The 18805-nt window shown below is 38.8% G+C and overlaps 1 protein-coding gene across 13 annotated transcripts in view; it reads right to left on the bottom strand.

The window, feature by feature from the left end:
• The window catches only part of sox6 (SRY-box transcription factor 6), a 720990-nt gene extending 702409 nt beyond the window's left edge, over positions 1-18581 (bottom strand). For 3 of the 13 annotated variants that reach the window (XM_068046284.1, XM_068046287.1, XM_068046290.1), the window contains exon 1: positions 13527-13856. Coding sequence is in view for 1 of the 13 variants with exons in the window: in XM_068046285.1 (XP_067902386.1) it covers positions 18008-18021 (14 nt within the window). In the remaining 12 variants the exon portion in view is untranslated. Of the gene's footprint in view, positions 1-12527; positions 12605-13526; positions 13857-14925; positions 14947-18007; positions 18027-18532 lie in introns of those variants that run through there. The other 10 variants (XM_068046293.1, XM_068046282.1, XM_068046295.1 and 7 more) reach the window with 8 other exon arrangements.
• Between the last annotated feature and the right edge of the window lie 224 nt (positions 18582-18805).

The raw sequence follows: 18805 nt of genomic DNA, 5'->3' as shown, positions 1-18805 counted from the left end.
TGGCAGACCATATAGTGTTGACAAAACGTAAAATAATTAAAATTAGAAAAGCATTGACCTCTTGCCCTGGATGAAATAAGTTAAATCCCAAAAATAGAAAAAGTCTGAGTACAAGGGAAAAAACTCTCAATGCATTAATGAACATATTTAAATGGAAAATGAAATAGATCAAAAGCTCTCCTCCTGCACAAAATAATTGTAAAACCATGGCTAGTACCAAGAACAAAAATAGCATTTTCCTACCCGGTGAGATTCAAGACATTTGCTTTTTTTTTTGCATTAGAACCAGCACCACTGTAAATTAATGGTGAAAATTTAGCCCAGCTTCAGTTCCAATTGAAATAGACAGAATTTAAAATAGACTTTACAAAACTGCAATTAAACAGTGCTGGTACTTAATATACAAATTATCTGATGAACTTAAAACAAAAATCTACATTATGGAATTATGAAGATAAATATGTATGAGGTTAAATATGATGCAATAAATACAATGCAAATTATCATCACATAAAAAAGCTTGCAGCATTCAGCTGGAGACAGGAAACTATTTTTATCACTTTATTTAGTTTTGTTTTTCAAAAGAAGGCATGTTGGATTATTTTGTAGCATTAAACAGTTGTTTTAAAATAAGCTATTTGAAATTTTGTACATGCTGGCATTAAAACCTGAGATTTTCTTCCTGGTAACACTAAAATGAAGTCTAGGTAACATCCCCATCTCAATCACTCAAATGTGTACATGACAAAGGCTAATTTTTTTTTAGGTATCATGTTCGAATAGATCAGAATTTTTAGCCATATTATCTGCCTCAGCTTTAAACCAATGTGATACGGATAATCTCCCAATACTGTATCTGTGCAATATCACCTCTTGCGTCTGTCTCTGTCTGATTTGATGTTCTGAAATGTTAACTGCTACAATACAGTTCCTCCATTATCTTCATTACAATGTTGAGAGACAATTGCCTCTTCACAAAAGTTTTCACAAGGACTGACCCTGTGGACTTTTTTTTTTGTAAAACTATTTCTCTTTGAAAATACAGTATTTAATATATGGCATGGTTCACACACATGAGAAATATATCGAAGTTTATTTTTAATTTGGAAATGACAACACAAGTAAAATATTTAAAAACAAATCTGAATACTTAGAAAAAAAATTAGCTTGAAAGATTTTTAAAAAATCAATAAATATTCAATTGAACGAAATTAAAATGTTTCAATGACGTGATGTTGCACCTTTACTTGAGAGATTGCTGAATGAATATTCAGACTCGGTGGTGGTATTGGGGGACTCAAAATGGATCAAAAGTACAAAGCATACTTGAGCTTTTAGAATGTAGGACTCTATCAATACAGGGCTCCCAGCACAGCTGCCCGTGTTATTGTAATAAACTATCTGCTAATAGAATTATTTAACACTATGCTGAGTGGAATGCTCATGAAGAAGGAAAGTGCATTTTGCACTATTAAAAAAAGCCTTTTTGCTGAAGGAATTTATTAGCCTCTAGACATACAAAGATATGTAGATTAGATACAGTATATCACTGAGTCACGTGGTACAAAGCTCCAACAGGCACAATTATATTTTTAGATAGGATTTATGAGGAAAATGGGTCTGTTTTTATTATTTTAGCATTAGAGCTAGCTCCTACATTAAATTTAATAAAGCAAATGGCATTCCAGTGCCCCCAAACACTGAATTCTTCTCCTTTCAAAAGGCAGCAACAGGATAAAATACCACAGCTAGGCTTTGCCTTTTTAAGGTGTGAAGTGTTGGTCTGCACAGTTTTTAACATTCCAGACCTAAACATTAAATTTTTAAAACTATGCAAACTGATACATAGCACAGTCGACCGCAGATAAACACATACCTGAAGTAAGCACAGAATACCAGGGCACCAAATCACTTCTCTCTTAACATTAAAATACAGCTAACAATGCCTTAGCAGATTGGCTGTGTGTTTATCAGAACTCAGCTGTAATAACTATCACTAATTACCTTCAGTGGATTCCCAAAATTACAACTTACAAGTAAAATGAGAAAGAGTGAAAATAATAAAAGTGCAAATAGTGTTTTCGATGGATGGAATTCTAGACCGAAAGCTGGGCCTTTACTGTGGTAAAGGGAAGTATTTAAACTTTATTTAACAGCTGAATTGCGTATTGATAAATTGAGCCCACTAATGCCAAAGTGGCAAGGTCTGCCTCCGTGGAACAGTGTTAGCTTCAGAAAAATATAGCTGTGAAATAAATCACTGACAGATTCAGCGTTGGTGCTTAGAACAATGTCTGTCAGCCTTCGCCCTCTGTTTACACTTGTGGTTGCACTCTAGGACAGCTTAGTAATGCTGTTTTTATGGTGTGGTTAAAGTTGACATAAAAGTTGTACTCAAACAAGAGACTTAAGACCAATGAGCACTGTGCTCCCTGTTTGGGGTTTCACTGTGCTGCTTATTTGGAGGTCCAATATGGATGTAACCCTAAGTTTTATACTGCGTCTAATGGCAGCTCTGGTGACATATGTAGATTTAGTTCCTGGACTCCTCAAGAGGTATGCAGTTTACATTCTTTATATTGTCGGTGGTGACAAAAGTACAACCTGGATGCTATCAGTGGCAAATAGTCCAGGCAACACCATACTAAGACCTGAACTGAAAACACTCTCCAAATGTTTACACAATTCTCTACTCCAATGCAGTACACATGTCAGATTGTCAAACCAGCACACAAATTGGATTTTTTTGTTCCAATGTTGCGTACTTGAAAACATCATTTTCTGTTCAATTTTATATGCAAGATTATTTCTTCTTTTAGTATAGTACCAGTTTGAGACCAATACTTACACTGAACAATGAGGGATCAACAGCCATGAGTTATACTGCCAGTTTCACATTGTTTCTCATCAGAAAAAAATGAAAACAGCTTTTTGTCTTCACGTTAGTGTGAGTTCCACTCATCTGCATCCAAAAACTGATCACACTTTAATGTTAGAGAAAAGCCAGTGGGAGAGTCTGCTCTGCTAACATTATAATTGAATAAAATTAAAAAGAAAAAGAACGTGCACTTATATAGCACCTTTCACAACCTCAGCACATCCCAAAGCACTTTTCAGACAATTAAATACTTTTTCAAAGAGTAGGCACTGTTGTAATGTAGGAATCGCAGCAGCCAATTTGCGTACAACCAGGTCCCAAAATCAACGATGAGATAACTACCTGATAACCTCCATTTTTTAATCATATTAGTTGAGGGATAAACATTGGCCGGAAAATCAAGGAGAACTCATCTGTGAATTTCATATGAATACACAAAGTGACACTAACCTTGAACAGCCTAAGTTTTTCAATACTTTACAATTTCCCCAAAAAATGACTGAGAGTTTGGTCAGAGGTGTTAAATCGTTAGGGGAAGGGGAGACCAGGACAAGATGAATAATGTTCACTATGTACAATATGTTTTGTTTTCTTTGCACAGCAGAAGCCAGGAACTTCACTGCAAACACATTCTTAACTGGCTCAACAGCCAGAGAGGCTCCTCTTTTAAAGAATAACCTAAAGCTGTTGATGGGCCAAAATATTTATGCATCCTGTGGGCCTGAATACATAATAGCTTGAATGTAATTTGTGTCACACTGGAGGTTGTGGGGTTTTGTCTGTACAATGGAACTGCTCATAAATATTACTCTTTTCATTAAAGGTAACCGAATGTTTAAATGACAGAGTGATATTTTTAATGCTGGTCCAGGTACTCGCTTTTACAAAGTAGAGTAGTATTTAATGCATTTTAATGATATAGTTCAACATACACTAATGTTAAGGTGTCAAGCATTTTTGTGGATGCACAAAATGAGACATTATATGAGAGGGATTACAATGGCTGTGGAGTCACCACAAGTGTTTAAGTAATGATAAATAGCCCATTAACAGGACACTTATTACATGCTAATTTGAACGACAAGAGCAAGGCCTTAACCAAATCTTGTCAGCCATGTCACAACAACTTTCCATGTGATTATTACCTTACAAGGCTCAGTCAATTTGTTGGAAATAAAAGGGAATTTTTAAATATATCAGCATATGTTAAGCCACTAATTTATAGTGCTGCAGAGATGGTTACATAAAGTTCATTGGTTAATTAAAATTTGACAGACCCCAATAATCACAGTCTGTATAGACGGAGCTCAAAAAATGTGGTGCCAATTATTTTCTACGGGGATGTTGCCCACCCTAACTATAATTTGCCCTAACACAGCACTTTTAATGGAGAGGAGTATCCCAAGATGCTTCACTAGGGGGGAAATTTGGAAGCAAACAGGATTTGAGAGAAAAGTTGGTGGAGCTTGTTGAAGTGGTTGAAGATCTAAGTTTTTATGAGGATTTTGAAAGTGGGGAGTGATGTAGCACTGTAGGGGGAGGGAGATCAGAGGGTTAAGAAGAGAATTACAAAGCGCAGAAACATGGTGGCTTAATAGTGAAGTAATTGTGACCAATGGGATTCAAATAATGTTGTAGTCTGTGTTGCAGTTTTTAACAATATCTAGAAGCAAGACTACTGCTTTCAAATGATTCGAACATATCTGTTATTTTCAGGACTTGCATATACTATATTGTTCGAGTATTAATTAATCTGAGAGATTTTAGCTGTCAATCTCTCCATGTCGTTAATGCACAATGATTTTCACACTAAATGATTAATGATTGTGACATTATTATCGCAAGTTTATTAAAAAGTAATTTTCAGCTTCCTAATGCCTCAGGGTAAATGTACTATCTAGTGCCATATTAAGCCATACAAATCAAGGTAAGTTCCAGGTTCAATCCCTGGTCTTTACTGAGCTATCTGATCTCAGCTGGGGCAGCAGAATGATTCTACAATTGACTCTGTACCCTGGGCTTGGGAGGGGGAAGAAAACATTCACTTCTCACTTCTGATCCTTATCCATTGACCCCCCTACTGGACAATGCACATCTGGACACTGTATGAAAACAGGATCAGATTGAGTTGTGATGCTCTTCATGATCGAACTGCCTGTCACCACTCACATATTTGGCGAGATAATAAAGAGTGACCTGTACGTGTATAGTCATACAACGTCAAGAGTGGTCTGTGGGAGAGGAAGGGAGAATATTGTGTGATGGAAACCACACCTGCCAAAATGAGACATATTAATTTCATCATATGGAACATTATTTTTGAACTGTTACTGGACTTGAAATAACTTGTTTAAAAAAGACCACAACAGGTGGCTGAAAACATGGCTGCACATTTACATTCTAAAAGACAGTTGCCTGGAGAAGACAATGGGAGTGCCTCCTTGATACAATTAACCAGATGGATTTTGATCAAGAGACATTGCATGTGTAAGAGCAAGCATTCCATCCCCCCACTGAGAATGTCTGGTAAGCTTGGGAGAATCCACAAACCTTGCAGGAGAGGTGGTTCCAAATAAGGAGCTAGTCACATGACAAACCTGCTGGCCAACTTGGAGTTCATTGAATTGTGCTCACAGAACAGTTTTGGAAAGAGACTGCAAGTAAACTTGAAGAAGAGAGTACCTCTCTCTCCATCTCCCTCTCTCTCTCAAGCAAAGTTCTAGGGATTCACAGAAGTAACTTAAGCCTCAGGACAGAAGACCAGCGAAACAAGTTTGAAAGTGTGCGCTGGGCCCCAATGAGAACTGCAAGACTTAACTTCAGTCAAAGACTTTACATCAAACCCAAAACCAGTAACTGAACTCCAGCTATTACTTCAAACCTTTCTCCTTCTTTCTCCTGCTTGGTCTCTATTTGCATGTGTGTTTATCGTGTATATATGCTAGCATGATTGTGTCATGTATTTTTAGTAGTTTTAACTGAATTAGAGTTATAAGGTTAATAAACTTACACCGTTATTGTTTAAATCTGAGAAAACCTGTCTGGTTGATTTCTTTCCCATTACAATTAGAGAGCAGTGAGCAAGGACCCACTGAGAGGGGAGCTAAAACACGGTGTTTTAAAAGTTAAACCCTGTTAAGGCCAAATCAGGAAGCGGGTGAGAGGGGGAGACCTAGATTCCTTTCTCACCTTGTTGTAGCAATTAGAAAAATATGTAGTCACTCAACTGTCATATACTATAACCAGAACACATGAGAATGTGCCATGGGGTACAATCTATATCTCATTCATGACAGTGACCGTAATTCACTCATGACTTTATTGCTTTATGAGTTATCAAGTCCAGCCATTTGTGGGATACAAATCAAAGTAGGCCTCCATAGAAATACATTCCCAATGACAAAAGAGTTATCAGGCATGAAATACATCTGGTTTTTAACATCACCTGTGTTGTCAACTGCTTATTTGATATCAATATGCAAGAAGAAAAATCAGATTTGAGTCAAAATAATTTAATGTTCCACCAATATGCTTTTTTGTGTGATACATTAAATTCATAACCTGGAATTGCTCCCCCACCCCTCCAGGAACAGACCTGTAACCACGAGTACTTCACCCTCGAGTTATAAAGCTCCATTTGTTTCTTTTCAAATCTAACCTGCTTAGAATATCAAAATTTATAACTATTGTACCACCTAGGGTTCTTCACAGTTCAAATGGAAATACTGTGAAAAGCCTCCGCACCCACCATTAAGCTTTACTAAAATTCCAGAACAGCACAGATCATTACATTTAATTCTACAAGACACTTGGATTAAAACTCTAATCAGGATGGTGGAAGACTTGTTCCTTTTCAGAAAAAAAATATATTTTTCACTACTGCCTATTAACATCAACAGATAATAGTTGGCAGTAGGTTACTTCCATGGGCAAAAGAACAGAGGATACTCTTTGCTATAAATCAGAGGGTGGAGCCTTTACCAGTCAAAAAGATTCCAAGCTTAAAATAAACTTTCAGTCTAGTTAACAGTGACTGCAACTTTCAATCTATAAACTGAATCTTTGGCCCTTGGGTCATAGAATTGACCTCAGGTATGCAATAATACTCTCAGCCTACAACTTTGAGTATTATAACACACTCTAAATCACTCTGCAGCCATTGGGTTTACTGCTATAGCTCTCAAATTCAGTCAATATCTGGATAATATATATCATGCCTCTTGATGAACTCAATATATACTATTGGATTACGGGTTAAATAAGGCATAAGAGTTAAGTGCTACCCAAACATGGCAGCTTTTTAAAAAATGCAGCTGTATGACTGTGTGCACAAGGTGCAGCCTTGGGATCTGTCTGTTAATTACTATTGAACTCTCTGAGGATTATAGAGGCATATTTGCATCATGTCAAGAATACACACACATATATAAAATCATCTTCAGAAATGGGCACTTTCTCCCTAGAGTGCAAATAATTAAACATTATTCCGTTTGTGTACCTAATGTTTTTGCTTATGATTAGTCTTCTGTTACAAACTTAAGCATTGCATGTTTAATAAGAAATATGATTTGTCAGCAAATAATTACTTCCACATGTTAATGAAGTCAAGGTTGCTTCAATTGTATTTCAACTGTTTAACAAAAATGTCAAACCATTAAGTAGAATAGAAGCAACGCAGGTTACTTGATGATTGCTTTTGATTGCATTCTATGAATAAGTCTTGTAGGCTTGATCATGTCGTTCAGCATCAGAGCATTTTCTGCCACATAAAAGAAAATCTAAGAAAACGCTCAGAGCTGGTGCCTGTTCCCTATTTTCCCACAATATATCAATATTGTATTTTAAATTGCCTGAACTTCGATATAGCTTTTTAAAGACAAGTAATGTACTGTGTATGTTTTCAAATAACAATAGATTTTTAGCTGAATCTATTGGCAAAAAAAATAAATAAATTGTTGTAAACTCTAAAATGTTTGCAATTTCGATGAAGTTGGCTTGAATTCACGACAATGTGGTATCAGTGTACTTTTCCAAACTTTATAACCTGATCTGGAGAAGCCAACAGTGGAGAGTTCCATTGATTCTTTCCCTGATACACAGTACTTTCCACTGTTCTGCTGCCTGCTACTACTGCCCGATTGCTGCTTCTGATGCTTCGTTCTCCGGAGCTTGCAGAATGAACGGATACGTGGCTTGTATCGTTTGAAGAAGAGTGAATCTTGCAAAAGTCACAGGCGTTCGACAAGTCCAGGAGGAGAAATCGTGGAAGATTCACCAACACTGAGCTGCTCCCTGAACAAAATCACACACAACAGAGCACTATACAAGAGTGCCTGTTAATTTGTTTTAAAAATGGTTCTCAAATAAGAGTATTTTCATTTATTTCTCTATAGGAGGGGAAAACTTTAGGTTGCAACTTTTTCTATTTTTACAAGCACTGTTTAAATGCGATGGAGCTTGAGTTGCCTAAGCTTTGTGTTGGGTGTTTAGATCTCGGACGTTGCAAGGCTAAATTGCAGTGAACTACATGAGGTTGGATTCAACAGCCCCGGCACCACACTGTCCTTTCAGACCCACTCTCTCTGCTGCTTTGACTTCTCCTCGCTGCGATAGGAAGTGTGAGCTTCTGTCAGCGAACCTCGACCCTCACCCCGCCTAACAGCCCACTCTAGTGCCCCGCTCGCTGTCAATTCCCTTTTAACCTTATCAAATTTCCTTTTTGTATTACAATTTAACTGCATTTCTCTGAAGCAGAAGTGTTTTTCAGATCATCTTCATTCTCCGTGGTAAATTTAATTTTTATATATTTCCATTTCAATTAAATTAATCTTTAAAAAAAAAGTCTTGTACATCTGTTCTCAGGTTGTCTTTCCTCCACCGTTTACTGTTGTCCATCAAAATGCTTCTTTTTGCCCCCTTTCTTTCCTTCTTTCTCCCCTCCATACTTTATTTACCTCAGTTAAAAATTTGTTGTGCCTGTATCATCATCCCTGTCCAGTCATAAATGTAAGGATAGGAGCGAAAGCTCTTTGAATGGGCGCAGCAAATGAAGGCCATTCAGGATGCACATAGGTGGGGCCCACTTTCTCGTCAAAGGAAAATAAATTGGTTGTGCAGTACCTGTAGTTCTTAAAGCTTACTGTGATAGAAGTAGCCTCGAGCATTTTCCAAGGGAGAATCTATTCCGCCTGTGGATGGAATCTGGGAGGAGGGGGTGGGGGCGTGGGGGAGAACTATGGACTCCGATTGTACACCTCAGGTAAAATATTTCAAACTATGAAAATATTTTAAAAGTAAACACCGCAAAAGCAACTTGCAAACCTACCCGTCTGACCTGAAATAACTGGAGCAAAATGAGCCTACAATAGCTTGGATTATGTCCGTCCCGGTTTATTTTCTAGCGGTGCAGAAAGTCAATTAACCCTAGAAATGCTGGTAGACATTACGGTAAAGAAATGTTCAGCTCAGTAGTGCCATTTGAATTTAAATGTCACACTTGGACGAAGCTTTCTTAAATTTTAAACAAATAGTTCCCCCCCCCCCCCCGCCCCACTCCCCCCCACCATTCCTCTGCAAAATTAAATAAGTGTGATTTTCTTATTTTAACTGATATTTTTGCATCTCTTGGGGTCCCATCAGATGGCATGAATTATTTTAAACGTATCTCATTTTAACCAAGTGCAACTCTCGCCGTGTGACTGTCAGTAAAAGTGTTCACTTTAAATCGTAATAACTAATCAAACTGTTAGTTGGAGCGGTATAATCCCGCCATGCTGGGGCAAATCATTTTTAAATCGCAGTTTTTAGTAACTGCACATTTACAACCCCAATTAATCCAGGATCTCTGCGCAATCGGTCTGATGTATAAGCCATAGACTTTAGCAAATGATTAAGCTGACATATTTACAGAAATCAAAACAAAGGGGCTTTAGTTTATGTCCTGCTAGTGAATAATGAATGTCTTTAGAATCTTACTTTTAACTTTACAACTTCAAAAGGTTACTGTCCTTTTAATTCCCATTACCTTTAAATTATTCAGCATTTCATTTCATGTAAAATATGACGAGGATATTAAACTGCGTCTTGCTGATGGTCCCTCTCCCCAATTTTGCCTTTGATTCATATTCTCATTAAGTTCAATTTGTGCTTTAAATTAGACACGTTCCTTGGACAAACAGTAATGATGTTGTTGCAGTTTAACTCATTCAAAATGGGTGCACTGTGCTCTTTTTAACAATATTTACATACCGCAGTTTGGCTGAGGATTGAAATGTAAGAGATTTTGAAATCTAGGTTGATTTGCAAATGATCACAGGTCAAGTAACAAATCTGAAGAAACCTCTGTTAAAATGACATGCGAAACCAGATTATTACTTTTAAAAAGTCTTGATTGAACAGGACGGTAGCCAGCAGTAATCAATACAACTGAGCCGTCCATTGGGAGAAGTAAAATCATTTCAAAATTGTTCACTGTTTATTTTAGTTTTGTAGCTCTTCCTGGATTTCCTTTACTATTAATGTCTAGCTTTACAGTTTTTATTAGTTATTCTAATATCCAGCGTGTATCCCGTCTGTCATACAATAAAACTTCAAATTATAGGAAAGCTAATATAATTGCACCAAAAGAACTATGATATATTAAGATACATTTCATTTTTTGTCAAAACACTCTTAAATTCAAAATATATGAACCTGTAGTTTAAAGTTGCACTCCGCGTTACAATGTATTATACTGTATAGAATATGAACTAAACTAGTGGCATATTGTAGTTGCACAGCCTTTATCAGTCAATTTAAATATCACACTGCTGCTGTTGACTTCAAACTTTAGCCCCGTAGCTCCTCGGTAGGTGATTATTATGTGAAATATACTGTCTTAATCAAGCGTCCCTGCTGTTCACTGCGTTTGGCTGTAGATGTTGAAGAATGTGAAAAGAGAATGACCCAAGACTGAGTGGAGTCTGTTTTTAAGACGCCTCTATTGAGATCCCAGACATTGCAGTTTAGCCCTGCAGTATGGGCACAATCTGCTGAATTTGCAATCTAATTATAAATGTGCCATTTGGACCTCCTTTCAGCTTCAGTGCCACCATACCTTATGAGGGAAGTTACTTTAACAGCAAGCAACAAGTCAGACAGCTGTTCAAAACAAAATGCCATTACCAGATCAACTTTTCCCTAACACTGGGACTAGCTAGGGTATTGTTTTACAAACAGCCCTACAGACTTACTTGTATTATGTATAACGAAGAACGGTTATTAAATGAAGTGTGCCTAAACAATTTAGGGAAACGGTTAATAAAATCTATTTTCATAACTGATTGTTGTACAGAGAAATCACATGAAAACAATCATGACTAAAATGCTTTTTAAAGACTGTTGTTAACATAAGAGGATTGTTTAGTACATGCGGCATGCAAATATTTTCTGCGAGTCTCAATGCAAGGGTTACTTACTCCGAATAAATTCTCTGTCATTATAGCAGATGCAAACATTGTAGATATGTATATATGTACATTTTTGTATCTGCAGAAATTACTAATATGTAGTTTTAATGTATTTAATAACTCATCACTATAGTTTCAGCAAGATGTTTACCTCGGTCTCTATTATTAACCTCTTTTTATGAATCACAAATGCACATCATAAAAAGAAAAATACACATTCACACCATGTACAGAAAGGTATAGCCGTGTCACTTCGGGCGTTTTCATTACACTTTAAAATCACGCGAAGATGACAATTCTTAAGTGTATTAGCTTTAATTCTAAAAGCGGTGTGTGCGTTATGCTATATAAATGGGAGAGATGTATTATTACAGATGACTTCTAAAACCTTACAATAAGCAGATGTGGTGTGGTTAAACACGCTGCTTATCTCCGTTCAACATGCGAGTTCTTTTTTATTTCTGGCGAAAGTTTTGACTCAGTATTTTGGGAAACACCCCTGACCCAAGAGTCAGAAAGAGCTAATCTCTTCTCCCCAGACAACTTTCACATTCACTCTCTTCTTCTACCAGCCCCCAACCCGTCACCAAGGCAAAATAGTAGCAGGCACAACACTAATTGTCTTTTCAAATGTCTCTTTCGGCCCCTTTCTCCAACCAAGAAAGTGTGAATAAAGGAAGATCAGTTATCAGATCGATAACATCAGAGCATCTGACTGTTAAACAGGCAATGTCCCATTTAGAGATACCAGTTAACGCTTTCCCTCTCCTTTCACTTAATGCGCGGAATGGTCATTGCAGTAGGACAGTTCCTTTTAAAATATTTCAGGAAAAATGTGCTTTAATCGCGTTAGAAACAACGACGTCATCTGGCGGGGCCCACAGAATAAGAGAGCCCAAATTATTAGAAATGAAGAGCATAAAGTTTAAAAAATGGAAGCCTGTGCATGTAATAGTAAACAGGAAAAAAAATCAAAGATATGATACACGCCAAACAAAATCTAAATAAATTAAATCTTCTGATTTTTTTAAATAAGGAAAGTGTGTTTAAACGTGTAAAACTGCCGAAAACTTTCCAAACAATAGTTATTGTCATCCAATCGCTGTCCCCACGGTTTGAAAAATATCGTGGTGTCCTACATGGCATCTACTGTTCGAAAATATTTTTATCAATGTTGATTCAAAGTAAATTTTACGACTCACGTTTGGCCTCTTTAGTTGACAGGAGTGGATGATTGCGCCAAAGAAGCCTGCTATATGGAAAGGTTGGGTATTGTCTCCTTATGGGTTGGTCACTGGATGCCTGTTTTATTTTAATTTACGTGCTTGTGCATTCTTCTCAGATCAATTTGCATGACCCTCCCCGGCAGAAGCAACTAAAAAAGAGATTATCTCAGACGAAGGCGGGAGTGGGTAAAACCGTAGGGTGGCGACGTTTTACACTTAGTTTTTTTTAAAAAAAGTGGTTTATTATGAACACCAGACAGCGTTTTAAAGTCCAGATTGCAACTTTATAATTCTGCACTCTGAGCCTTTCTACAGACGCTACTTAACATCTAGTACCGCTGTGTGGACAGAGTCGAAATTGCCGCCCATATATACCAGGGAACTGTTGCTAAATGTTTAAAGACAGCACAGATGGCCAGTTCAATATCAACTAAAACTTTATGTTATTAATTCAAGGTGATATGGTACTTTACCATTTGAAAAAAACTGCTTTTCCGAAAATGGTATTTTCCACTTGTGTTTGGGAATGAGTCTGGATTCCTCCCTCCCTCCCCAGAATGCAGGGCAAACTCTGTGATTCCCAGCGAACGGGGATGATCGCCTTGTGAAGCGTGCGGCTTGGCATGAGGAGTGGATCGCGGCCGGAAAGAATAGGGGGGTGGTGGGGAAGAGGGAGACTTCTTTCCTGCATGTGTGTATAACAGAAAGACTCCAATCTGCAATCACTCGCATGGCTTCTTTAACATTATCAATGATTAAATGCGGGGACGGAGCAACCTCTAGGCGCGCTGTCCTTTCCGCACAAACTGACCCTAACCAGATCGCAACAACAACAGAGAAAAAAAATCAGCTTGCAGCCACAGCACAGCCCTTAAGTAGAAACACGGAGAAATGTACAGGAGCAAAGGACGCTAGACACAACAAGCAACACACACACACACAGAAACAAAAACACAAGGGGTTTTGCCCGGTTACCTTAGTAGCCAGTCTGGCGAGAAGCAGCTCCTTGCTATCCCGTGTCGATAGACGTATCTAATGTTATTTTTACAATTTTAAAACAATTTTTATATAAAAAAAAACAAAAGAGCTGAAACGAAGAGCTTAAAGTCAGCTGGAGCTTCCCCAGGCCATGGAGAGGGGGGTGGGGGGTGGGTGGGTAGGGGGGGCCGGATCGCTGGCAGAAGTTGCCGATGGGTTGCCGAAAAAAAAATATTGCTATTCTCTGTGAAACAAGTGAAGGCGATGGTTAGTGCTGTCAATCTTGGCGATCAATTCCAGCGGCCATGTCGCAAGTATTCAAAGCATTTCCCGTCGTGCAACATCAGAAAGTGAATGGCCAGGGCATTGATCTTACGGCTCCCCCCCCCCCCCCCCCCCCCCTCGCAACCAGCCTTGATGTCTACAGCTCCCAGGACCAGCGCGAGAGAGAGAGAGAGACTCACACACACACACACACACAGAGAAGAGAGAGAGAGGGATTGAGGCGAGAGGGGAAAGGATCGGCCAGCCACTGGGCCAACTCATGCTACATATACACACACACAACCCAGCCAGCTACTAACATACACACGCTTGGACAGAGCGATTGCTGAACTTCGCAAACGCGAACTAATGTAACGCATCAAAACTGAAAGAGAACTCAACTTCCCCTCTCCCCCCGGACCCGCAATCAGATCTCCGCCTCTGTGTCATCCACTGATGGCATTCAGTTTAGAAAATCTCTCCATTTCCGACTCCATATACCTGAACTTTGGAGAAAATTAGCTCTTCTTTCCCCCTAAAAACAAAAGAGCCCCGACCGCATTATAAACACGCCGGTCTTCGGGAAAACGCACTGCTTTTCCAGATACCTATCGTTAATACAGATAATGATAACCATTGGAGATGGAGCGAGCGGGTCGATCTCCGCGGCTGTGATAAGAGCCCTGAGAATTGATTGAACTTATCAGGCAAACAGGCGATTGCCGGAGCTGTGATTCGCATCGCGGAGCACGCCTGAGAAAACTAACACTGAGAAATCCGCGCCGATCATCTGATATATAACATTTTTACTGATACTGAGCAACTCGGAAATCTGATAGAGTTACACATTAACCCTCTATCTGCCACCTTTGGGAGATTTTCTATCGGTCCAATGGAAGTCAATGATCTCTCATTTTTCACTGAAACTAACATTAGTGACATTTAAAGGGGAAACGCGTGCCAGATACTCCAGTCTCTAGGTTTAGCAGGACATTCAGATATACACATTCAATTCATATTATTGAATTTATGGTCCGTATCATGTACCACATCGAAAAGCTTGTTTTAAAAAATCTGAAACTTCAGTGCCCGTTCTGGATATGTAACTGAATTTAAACCAAAATCGCCGTACCTGCAAGCAACGGTCACATTAATGATACGGGCACCTAACTGGTAATGTAATAGATCTGTATTACATATCAGCGCAGCAACCATGAGGGTGCACAGGTTATATCCAGTCCCTCAATCCTGAAATCATACTGCGAGTACCAATGCATGATTTCAGGCAGATATGGCAAACCGCATTTATGTCAGTCCTTGTGAAACGCAACAAAATGACCCCGGCTAACCCCGGCCTTGACAACTGTTATTAATACAGATAAACCCCTAGCTCTGTCAAAACGATGTCGAATAGCAAAACCTTCATTATCTACTGCTGTTGATATGTATGTACTGAAGTTTTTTTTTAGTAACAGACAGATTGCACGGGAAGAGAAGCCTGTCAACGCGTAACAGGTATGGGCGCAAAAACAACTGCGGGAATCAATAATTCCAAATGGAATAATTATACCATATCCCCACAAACAATGCATCTTTACATCTTTGTATCCAAATTGTTGTATATAACACATTGACGTATATAGATATCATATTGATAAAAATGTAACTGCGCGAACCGCTGAGCAGGTTGCCTATATCAAAGATAACTATTTAACATATGGGTATCTTGATCGTAATCTTAACCAGGCACAGACACATGCAGGCTGCTGTGCTCCAAGGCTCATACACACCAGTTTTATCACTACACATTGAGAAAGGGCTTTATTTTATCATAAAATTTAATGTCGTCTCGACCTTAAAGGAATCCTTGTGGAGCAACATTTTTACTTATCCTGGGGATTTCATTGAAACTTTAAACCTCTAATAAGTTGCAATGTTTGTATTTTTTGGTGCTGTTTGGAAACTGTTTGGCAATGTAATTTTTACAGATTTTTATGAATAAAGTATATTTTGGAAATAAAAAAAAAAGTTTTTTTAACAGTCAGCCATGTTCTGATTTTTCCTCTGGCCGATATTATTTTCATATTAATATTTATTGAGCTCCTGCGCTAATCATGGATCCAACATATAATGAAATATAACTAGCGATCTCACGCAGTTCGGAAGGCAGGCCTATCCCTTTGTAATTCCGATTTATATATTCATACAATTTCAGTGCAAACTCATCAATCAAATTAACTTCGACCTGGACATTGTGTTCGTATCGCATGTGACCCAACTCCACGTTATCAGATCGGAGCCATTGCTCTCAAATCGTTCAGAGGGAGAAAAAAAGGATTTAGCCAACTTAGTATAAGAAGGTAACTATATTTAACATCGCAACTGGGAGCCTCTTGAATAGTCTAGAAATATGCAATTCTCCTGCTAGTAACTACTTTTTGACACAGTTTGCGCGATGTTCCCATTAAATGGAATTGCCCGCGTCTAAAATGTTGAAGGAGAGTCATTCTCAGACGCAATGATGATGGAACAATCTGATTGTATGTGGAGGGATTGTACTGATTTGGTTAAATATATATGACTAGCAATGAGGGATGCAAAGACTTCTTGGCGTTGGTCAGTGTGGGTTAGAGGAATCTCCTCTCATACTAGTTCAGCTTATTGTCAGGAAGGAAAATGTAAACAAAAGGTTATACCACGCACAATCGATCTTTGTTGAACAAAGTGCAGTTTGTAAATAGTTCAACTCCAGGTATTCGGGAAAATCTAGCGTCTGTCACCTCAGTTCAGGTCGATGCGATAACCCTATTCGGGGGCAGAATGGAAGTGAAATAAAGAGGGATTTTTATGGGAGTGTGAGGTGACTGTTCAAGGGGGCAACATTCTCTGTCTCTTTCAAACAAGCTTTACTTTAATGTCAAACCCTGTTTTAAAATAAAGCAACCGACCACTATCTGAGAAAGTGGCTAAAATCAGCTCACGTCCACAGTGATAGTTGGTTTGTGGTGTCTCCTGAACACTACACGGTGGTACATATGTTAACACTATAGTGAAGGTTTAGGAATAGATAAGAAATGAACAGAGCCAGGGAGCGCAGCAAAATGTTCTCAAAAAACCGTTGCGATCAGATTATTGATCGATTATTGATTGGGTCAAAAGTCAATGATTTCCACCCTCTCCCTTATCAAAAGTACGAATTTAGTTGGTGAAAGTGGAGTTTCCTGAATCACATACTGTGAGCTCGGTGCAAATGGCCAATCCCGAGTAGCTCCGACACTCTGTTGCTCAGCTTGTGTTAAAGGCAGTTTGAGGAGTCTGGGCGTTCTTAGAGAAACTTTCACTACGCGACATTACTCTGGAACCTGCCATACCGTGCCAAATTCACTAAATACAGGGTCAGCAATGTGTCTTCCTGGCATTTGATACTGAATATATGTTTGCAGGTACGCGAGTGTGCAAGAGTCAGGATGGTTGAATGACAGTGTTTGTATATGTGAGTGAGTGTTGTGTGTGCAGCTTTGAGCTGGTGCGCGCGCAAGAGAATGAACCGCTGCTGGGGTTGACGTTCAAACTTTAGCAAAATGACAACCACGTCCTTTTAGAAAGTGACTGCCGTAACAGATCCCCACTAGATAGACTGGCACAATAAATCGGATGTAAATTCGGCGCTTATTCAGCCATGTGGATACCTCTTTTGCACATACTTGCGGAAAGGTAAGGCAGATTCAGAACATTCGATCTACCCGACCGAGAGAAAACAATCCCACCCTAGTCTAGAGAGGTACCGTAGTATGTTGTGTTTTTTTTACAGTCGATCGCAGCTCGGCTTGTAAAATATGACTAACTTTTACCAATCATGCCGAGTGTGCGCTGTTGTCACCGATAAATTGAGTGAAATTGATACGGTTCCCCCTCCCTCCTCCATACACAGCCAGTATATTAACATTTGACCTCCCACCTCATCACATCTAGTAAATACATTTTTTTTAAATCCACGGTAAGAACGATCATATAGCTTGCTTGGCACAACTGGAATGCGTAAAGGTGCAAAGTCCTCGCCGGAAGATGGGACGTGTGAAGGAATGTGAACAGGAGGAAAGCTGTAAGTGAAAGTTACTAGGAGAGTTGTTGGTGATCTTAAAAACAACTGAAATAAGAAAATTAAATTCATATATAGTTAAGAAGGAAAATATATTTAAGCCGTAGAAACTTACCTATAAGTGTTCATTATACGTATTCTGCCTCTGATGTATTTGATAAGGTGCTGAGGTAAAGTGAACGCTCAGGTTAACAGTTTAAACAGTGGCCTTCTGTTTATTAATCATTGGTTGCGTTTTTGCAACTTGACAACAGCCCCAATGAGTACAAGTGACAGGAGTGGGGAGGGGGCAAATGTTATTCAGCAAGACAAAAAAAAAATGCTGAAATTATGTACAAACCGTTCCAACACAACTATTTCTGTAAGCATCTGACCACAAGCTCATTACAAAATAAAAGAAACACAAAGGAATACAAATAAAGCGCGCAATATAAGAATTCTCTTGGAGTGCAGATGTTACCAATCCATAAAACAGACTTAAAAGAATCAGAGTTTATATATAGTACAAGATTCAATAAGTGAAAATAAAAGTTGCCTCGTTGCTTCTTCGGTACTTGTGTGAGCTCGATGGCACCAGACACACATCTACACAGTACTGTAAATAACATTGGCATGCTAATAATAGGATAGCTGTACTTACAAGGAATGAGGGCTGGATGCTGTTGGAAAAGCAGTTTGTGCTAATGGAAGAGTCATCCAGGCCGGTGTGAGAGGAGTGGCACTGACAGACTGGAGGTTTACCTTTACCAGCTGATTCTCCAGCGTCAGCTCCCCCTCTCCACCCCCAGCCCCCACCCCAGCCTCTGCCTTTCATTTTCACATTCCCTTTGTTCTATAACATACGCGTCACCATCCTGCACCAAAAAATGAATAATTAAATCAAACTGTGCATTGGCTGCACGGCATTCAACCC

The sequence above is a fragment of the Heterodontus francisci genome, chromosome 14 (genome assembly GCF_036365525.1).
Source record: "Heterodontus francisci isolate sHetFra1 chromosome 14, sHetFra1.hap1, whole genome shotgun sequence".
Taxonomy (NCBI): domain Eukaryota; kingdom Metazoa; phylum Chordata; class Chondrichthyes; order Heterodontiformes; family Heterodontidae; genus Heterodontus; species Heterodontus francisci.
The sequence above is the reverse complement of the archived record's forward strand: the minus strand, read 5'-3'. Positions and strand labels throughout refer to the sequence as shown.